We start from the raw sequence: 8,437 nt of genomic DNA on the forward strand, positions 1-8,437 counted from the left end.
ACACCTACACCCTTGGCAGGTTGGAGAAATTGCATGTTCATAACCCTAAAGTAGTGTTTTCCAGTTGGCACCAATGCCTTTCTTATACTAGCTTTTAGTTCACAACCTGTAGTCTCTACATATCACCTTCTTACGCCTGTGAGAACTTTGAGTGCCCACACTACTGAACGGGCAATAACCACACCCCTAGGAGGGAAGAATTACATTACAGTAGCATCTCTCTCTGCAGGATGGCAAGTGGATAATAGTGGTCCCAAGCCACTATGCGAGGGACTAAACAGGCTACATGGCACACTACCACACAACAATGCTTTAGTGGCATTCCTAAACATTTTTGCTATTGCTTTTGTTGCGATTGTTCTTTTGTGTTTTTATGTGAGATTACTTAAACATAATATGCTAATGGAAGAAGACTACCACTTTTTTATTGTGTACATAGTCTAGATACCCTTTTTAGAAAGAGATTCTGCTCACAGTCTAAGTCAGCACCAGGCATGAGACAACAATATTCTTATGCAAGGATGGAATAGATGTCTCTCACTCTGTAACAGGAGGGTTGTTTTTTCTGAGGGGTATAAAAAGCCTAAGTCCTACCAGAGCTTGAAGAAGCCTAGGGAGCTGGAGATCCTTCCACGTGGCCTGGTAGTGGGTGAGCCCTTCTGTTCCCCACTTGTCAAGAGATGCCTACCCTTACCTCCTCACCTTAGCATCAGGACACTAGGATACCACAATTGACATAAGGGCCCACCCTGGCCCTGATAATGACGTCTTTTACGCACGATCCTGAAGGGATATGTAAAAAATAATGTTTGTTCACACTAACGATTTCCATCAAGTATGCTGAAGACTTATGATCAACTTCAGAAGAGGATTGCATAGAAGCTTATTTGTGTTTCGCGATAGCATGAAGTGCATCAATAGGACCTCGCTAGCTTCCACCATTCACTTAAAGCGAGGGTATTCACCTATGCCAAGGCACTTCTGTTTTTGTGGGCTATTTATGCATGTCTGAACTTATTTGTACAAAGATATGTGTCTGTGATTGGCTTTAACCACTATCAGATATTATTTCAGTTTTTTCTTTACCACAAGAGGAATCTCGGGGCAACAAACCTGGAAGACACAGATCGTTTGCTCAGCAATGAAAATGGGGCCATTTACGCCTGAAGTATTCGCGACATTGGTGGCTGGTTAACTCTAAAGCACTTACCAAAGATGGATGGGCAGTTTCGGGAACAGGCAAGCCCTAAGACCAATCCATCGGGAACATAGTACATTTCAGTGCATGCCTGCCGCTTGGAACATTGCTGAATCAAAGCTTGGCTTTTCAAAGTGCGCATATGGTCCAGCCAAAAAAAACATTGATTGATGCGCAGGTCCCACCTTTATTGTTGTTTTTTGGGACACTGGTTTTAAACGACTCAAAGAAGAGCTCGTTTTCTCCCTGAACTTGGACTCCATGGCACTGGTGGTTGATAGATTGTGATTTGCTCTCCTGCTGTTGTTTGCTTTGGTATGTTGTGCATCACCTGACCTTTTGCATTAATTATCCTCAATGCAGGATCAGCACAGCAAAATGCCACATAAGGAATTCTGAAACTCTTAGCTACTGTAGGTGGCCGACCAAGTGAAGAATGGAGCTCTTCAATGTGTGGACTGTAGTGAATTTTTACAAAATATCTCTGTGCGTACACTGTCACACACGGTTGGGAACAGGAAAAGCTGCTTTACCCCATGCTTCAGTGACTTGTCTCTAAGGCTATGAGGGCACTTTTCGGGTTAGAAGGTGTTTTCCAAGTTACTTAACATCACAAAAACGATTTGTCTGCCCTATCACGGGGGTGGGGGGGTTGGGTTGAAAGAGGGCCTGAGGTCTTCATCTTAGGTTCCGTCACCTTACAGTTTGAAACATTCACCAGGTTAGATGGTTTCAGCGCCCTGAAGTGTAGCTCTTTGTACCTCATTAGGTGCAGGGCTCTATTGTTCTCTTAGAAGGGTGGAAACCCTGCACTTATAAGTAGTTTCCCTCTACCTCATCGCACTGTAGTGGAGTGCATACGTCTACTGATGCGGAGAGGATGTACAAGCATCAACACTTAGCTCAAAGATCACAGTATTCAATGGATATGTGCACACACCTACGCAGACTTGTATGCAAGATCCTTCAGCCTAATTCCAGTGTAGGTTAAAGGGACAGTATGAATTCCATGGTAGTGGACTTGGACCTCCTTGACTTACACACCCATAAGACATTCAGATAACAGTGCAGGACATTGGAGCCACCACAGTGGGAGAGGTCATCCGAGAGGAACATGGCAGTCCCTCAGTAGGCCCATCTGTTGTTATGCAGCGTATTTATATCACACTACAAGACTAGAGGGGGCTGTCAACTTCCACACAGTCTGACACCCCCGACATGGATCATGGAACAGCACATGGCGGGAGGCACCATTTGAAATGCTGCCATCAAGGCACCATCAGTCTTTCTGGAACAAGTGTGAGGAAGTTCTTGATGATCAAAGCATTTGAACTGGCTCCATCTTCCCCACAACCACCTTCTTAGAACAGAGCCTAAGGAGTCTCCTTTTTTTAAAATAGTTTTTTAAAGAGTTTTTTGTTTAATTCAGGTAAACGAACTCTGATAGCCGACACTCTGCACAGATGCATGCAAGCCAGTATCCTTTGAGCTAGTTCGGCCTTAGCCTCACTTATGGGCCACTAGCGAGCCCAGGAAACTGGAATGGGGGAGCTGAAAGAGAAGGCGAAGACAGAGTAGTTGCCATATTTTGACTGTGAAATAATGTGACTGAACTGCCTGATCCATAAAGGTTCCTGAACTGTGGAAACCACAATGCATATTGTGTTAGGGGTTTGCAGTGGCCCATTACCCAAACACCAGCAGGTCTGCTGCATCAGGAATATTCCCCCTGCTGCTGGAGTGCCTATTGATTTGATGTGAGAGAAGGCAGCCTGTCCACTTAAGCCCTGATGCAGTGCACCCACCAGGAAAGGGTGGTTAGGTGGTGCCCAGTTGTCCTGGCATGCTTCACCCTGGCCAACTACGAGGCTCGTCACACACAATTTCTTGTTGTCTGATTGTCCTTTTAACTGACTTTTTAAAATAGCTTTTTCTCAAAAAGGGACTTGCGAACCAAATTACTGATTTTTAAAAAAGAGTTATTTTATACTGGCTGATGTTTAAATGCTCTTGTAAAATATGCTAAACACAGATAGTTTAGGTCACTGAGATGGGTATAAGGGAAAGGCGCTGGACTGCTGAGAGCGCCTCTTGGAGCCATTCTTTGATCTTCTTTGATCTTCATTGTATTCATTTTAGTATTGCTCAGATAACTGGGCCCAAATTAAGAAACCATCTTGCTGTGTGCTGATGTGGCATAGCTTATTATTGAACAGTCTATAAATATAAAAAACTGATCATAAGAGATTAAATCCATGCAGTTATGTCAGTGCACAAACGTGCCCGGGCACAATAAAATAGGATGTTCCTGATGATAAAATTATTGTTTGTCGTTCTTTTGAAGCTCCTCATACCCTATGCACCTCACAGCAGTTGGGTGCTTGTCCCACAAAATGCTTTCTGTTCTTATTCAGAGTGAGTGTCAGTCTATACTCGTAGGATTCAAATATTTCACGGCAGCCTCTGCATATGCAACACAGGTGTTTTTTGCTTGATCTGGGACCACCCCCAGTTCCCTCTGCTCTACCTCCAAGGAGTACTGACATGAAATCACAAAGCCGGGACCCTAGGCTGGCAGGGAAGCCTATGCATTTAATCCTCAGAGGGTCACCAGTCACCTGATTTGGACTTCACTCTGACTCTCAGGTTGCAAAATTATATTCAGCTGTGATTATTTATCTATCTGCCCCGTCTTCAAGCATTACTGCAATTTTGTTTACAGAGCTGCGTTATAAATTGTTATTCTTTCAATTACACCCTCTCAAAGTGGGTCAACCCAGTACTAGCCAAGTAGGATTATTTTCAGCCCACTAAGTAAGGGTTCTTGGTGTTAAGGCAGTGTCTGCATTTTAGCTCTGGAAACCGCAAAGAAATGCCACCACACATGTCTGCTTAAATAGAAATCTTACATATTCAGAACAAATGTCACCTTTCATTTGGCTTTTAGGACACCGCATCTGCTAGAGTGGACCAGCACTCTCTCTCCTCGACTTTCGAAGGGCAGTGACTCTTGGGGTACACAACCACTCCATCTTCATCTTCACAACACTAATCTTTAGAGTAGCACACCACCCAATCTAATAAAGAAGAAAGATAACATAGCTGTTGGATGACAACCTGGGACTTCTTCATTCACTGGACAACATAATGCTCATTAGAGTCAAATAAGTAAATGCCCTATTTGGTATGGAGGATTCACCCCCCATTGTCAGCTCTTTTATTCCTCTATTTACGTGTTGGTATGCCAGCGTTAAAACATTCAGATATTTTATTCATACAAGACAACATGGACAAATTTGTTTAACTTTTCCCCAAAAGATGACAGCTGTTATGATTCACAGAATTTCTGATTCCTTTTGAATAGGTTTAAAAAAAAAGCTGAATCATAATGGCACTTAATTTTTTAAATAAATGTCAATAAAATTGTATATAAATAAGTGTTTGTATTCCTTCCCTACAGGACATCAACAAAAGATTTATATTTTTACATTTACTACCTTTTGTTTTTTTTTTAACCACGGAATTCGGTAAAATGCCTTTATAGATCCTCATTTCTGTAACCCATAAATGCTCACATATTTATATTTTCTTTCCATGTTTGTACTTATTTATATTGTGGAGCACTTAGATGAAGCCTACCACTGTACACCAGATAAGACTGCAATAGACACATCTGATGCCTAAAGTAGGTGTGAGCTCAGCAGGTGCTGAAGGTTAGGAGACTAGAATTTGTCAACAACATAGAGGTCTTGAAGTCCTTGAACTTTGGTTCTGTTGAGTGACCTGAGGCAATGATTGGGTCAGCTGGAGGCAGCAGTGGTATAACTTTTGACATGGATATTTAGTTACAGTGTCTTTTTGAAAGGCGATTGTCTAAGTAGTTGTGTGCCAAAAATGAAAGTCAGCAGAGGGGACAGTTGCCAGGTGTGGCCTTTGGGACATTGAGGCGCCAATGGACGTATGAACCGATCAGTCTGACATTATGAGGGTGTGGGGGCTTTGATGTTCTTGTAGCCTAAGATCTCAGGAACATAAGGACCGATAAGTGAGCAACCCGCCTTTTTGTTGGTAGGGGCCTGTGGCATAGCAAGGTGGGGAACAATGTAAGTCTTGAATTGGAGAGATCCCGAGAAAGGGAGGGGGAAGCTGAGGCTTTTGCAGTGGTTTAGTTGATTGAGTACCAGAGATTTGATCATATTTTGCCTGCTTCATAAACAATGTTTGGGCAGGCTTTCCAACTTGATTTATTAAATTTGCTTATTTAACACTTTTACCAGGCAGTGCTGCATAGCAAGGTATTATTGCACTTAACTTCGAGCGATACTCAAGGTGCATGACAACATATTGAAAGAATAAATCTTACAAATGCAAGACCGAATGATGAGATAAACAATGGGTCAGGATACGTTGGAGTCGTGGAATTTTTGTTTTCTCTTGAATAAGCTATATCTCAGATAAGAAGTAGTCTGAGAGAGAGTCTGCATACTCTTTTGAGGGTGAAGTAATGAAGGTGAAAAGTTTCAGTTCAATCTTGGAGACCGTGTGGTTTCATTATGGATAGAACATCATTCCTAAATTGGAATGTATTGGGCATGGGTGCATCCAATAGCTACCGCGCTAACAATATATCAGTAGGCTCACATAGCCTTCATGCAAGAAATGCACATAGCCTAGGGGAGGATCAGCGACTCCGGACGCGTTGGAGGGGTAAATAAATTGGCATGGCCTACTAGGGATTTGCTAGGGGGACATTAATCTGGATACAATGTTCTGTACCTTTTCAGAGTGTGGGGATTGCAGTGGGGAGTTATGTGTTTGTGGAGGGAAAAGTGGATAGAAGGGAGTATTATTAGGATGTGTCTATGTGCCTAATGTTGCACAGTCATGGTTTCTGGCACACATTTCGTTGTTAATGACTAAGTGGTCTCCTTTGCCATGGCTCATCGAAGGTGGCTTTAATTATGTACTGGATTCTGACTTTAATAGGTCCAACCCCGCCCCCCCTTCCCCACAGTCTGTGCGGCAAGACGCATAAAACAATGGCTTTCCCTTTGTTCACTTCTAGATAGTGATAGTTGGCGCACCCTGAACACGACTACTAGATAATTCCCTTTATTTCATGCCCTATGATCTCCATGTTTGGCTTGACCATATCCTCTGTTACCCTATTACACAGGTCAATGTTACTGGGGTTGAATACCGGGGAAAGACTGTCGGACCACAACCCACTTCTAATGCAAAGAGCATAGGGGACACTGCTTGCCAGTGCCTACCTGGAGCTTGCAGCCTGCTGCACTCGAGGACCCCATGTTCCGTGGACCCACGATTCTCACCAATTACATAGCTGAATATTGTAACATGGTCCTCATGCAGCTGGTTGAATGGGAAGCTCTGAGAACTGTGATCCGTGGACATTGCGATAACACAGTCGTAGGGGCACCAGGTACTATCAGCCAATAACTCACATTGGTGGAAGCCTCGTGACAGATGGAACTGCATGAACTGTGCTGGCAGAAGCAAGGGATAACCATGCCCAGTTGCTTGAGTCGCTGCGATGTCTGGTTTACAAGGCATAGTAAAGTAGGATGCATGCGGAGGGTGACAAACTAAACTGTTTATTGTCATGGCTGCTAAGAAATACATCAGATTTTAAAACGGTGGCCTGCATGCACATCACTCCTGACTTGCTCTCTACCACCCAAGAGATGATCCATGACACGTTCTGTGAGCACTATCAGACTTCTACAAATGCACCCCTGTCCAGTGGTGGCCAACCATTCAGAGATATCAGTCCACAGTCACTGCTGGTGGTGCTTGTCAAGACCTGACTGGCTGTGCCGGTCATCTGCCCAGGAGGCTGGAAGGGTGGGGTCTGATTTTTTTTACTGGGGGACGGTTTTGTAGTGCTGCAGCAGTTTTAAAGCATTGCAGAGTTCCCTTTATATCCAACAGTTTTCAGGCAACAGTAAAAGTGCCAAGATAACTCTGGTGATTAATATACTTGCTGGAGAAAGATCAGAGTTTTGTCTAGTGGCTGTTTTGACACATCTAAGGTAGCGCAGAGGGTTAATATGCCTGCTGCAAAGAACATATCCTATGCAGATCACAGAACAGTATTTTATGTACAGTGCCCAGTGGGATGCTGCTTTTGTTGCAGAGCTCTGTTTGTTACTGTGCAGTTCATAAGTTACAATTATAATGTAGCACAGTGAGATATGAACTGCCATCAAAGAGCTGCATTCAACCTGCATGGTACAGGTTGGAAAGTTATGTTTTTCCCAAACTTTGATTATCCTAATTTTGCTTAAAACAGTTTGTGTAGAAATAAATTATTAGTAAAGTCAACCCTAACCACTCTGGTACGTTCGAAATCCTGATCCACAGACCAGGCACTCTTAAAATATGCCTACCAGTATGGATTATGTGAATCCTACACCTTGTAGACCCTTTGTCTTATGTAACATGCGAGAGAGGGGCTATGGAGAGGGCAGAGGCACTGATGGTGAGTGAAGCATTAAAGAACGCCAATAAAGATTGCCGTATCCTGGTGCACTATAAAGTCATGATTTACAATGCCTTAAAAACTAATACAATTCAATATATAATAAAAAAATGCGCTGTAGAATGCACTGTTTTGCCATTTTTTCCAAAATCTTTTGAGGGGGAGAGACACCCCTCCCCCTCAAGCCCCATTGTAGTGGTCAGGCACGCTTGTTTTGCCCCCATGGGGGTCGGTCTGACAAAATTTGCCTGGGCTGCTTTGGGTTTCCAGTCCGGCTCTTGTATTTGCAGAGCATAGGGATGCCCTAGAGGAGTGGTTCCCAACCTTTTGACTTCTGTGGACCCCCACTTTATCAATACTGGAACCCAGGGACCCCACTGAATCATTATTGGAATCTGGGGACCCCCAACTGAGCCATTACTGAAAGCTGTTGAAATTTAATACTTTTCTAAGCAGTCGCGGTCCCCCTGAGGAGGCTTCGTGGACCCCCAGGGGTCCCCAGACCATAGGTTGGAACCACTGCCCTAGAGGGCCTTATAACTGAGCAGGACAGGAGTGCAATACATGCTTCTCTCACCTGTAAAATGATGGGCCTCGACAGCCTGCCTATTGAATTTTACAAAATATACAAAGCCCTTCTGCCCCCTAAATTGTCTGAACTCTACTCAATGAATAAGTTACTTACCTTCGGAAACCCCTTTTCTGGTAGAGACTATGAGCCTCATTTACAAGGCCTT

General features: G+C 43.6%; 1 protein-coding gene across 3 annotated transcripts in view; it reads left to right on the top strand.

The window, feature by feature from the left end:
• Positions 1–3,518, top strand: part of SLC66A1 (solute carrier family 66 member 1) — a 128,523-nt gene extending 125,005 nt beyond the window's left edge. For all 3 annotated transcript variants that reach the window (XM_069240151.1, XM_069240152.1, XM_069240154.1), the window contains one exon: positions 1,063–3,518. In XM_069240151.1, the coding sequence (XP_069096252.1) occupies positions 1,063–1,167 (105 nt within the window). In that variant the 3' untranslated portion in view covers positions 1,168–3,518. The remainder of the gene's footprint in view (positions 1–1,062) is intronic.
• Positions 3,519–8,437: the final 4,919 nt, after the last annotated feature.

This window comes from Pleurodeles waltl, chromosome 6 (genome assembly GCF_031143425.1).
Source record: "Pleurodeles waltl isolate 20211129_DDA chromosome 6, aPleWal1.hap1.20221129, whole genome shotgun sequence".
NCBI classification, from domain to species: domain Eukaryota; kingdom Metazoa; phylum Chordata; class Amphibia; order Caudata; family Salamandridae; genus Pleurodeles; species Pleurodeles waltl.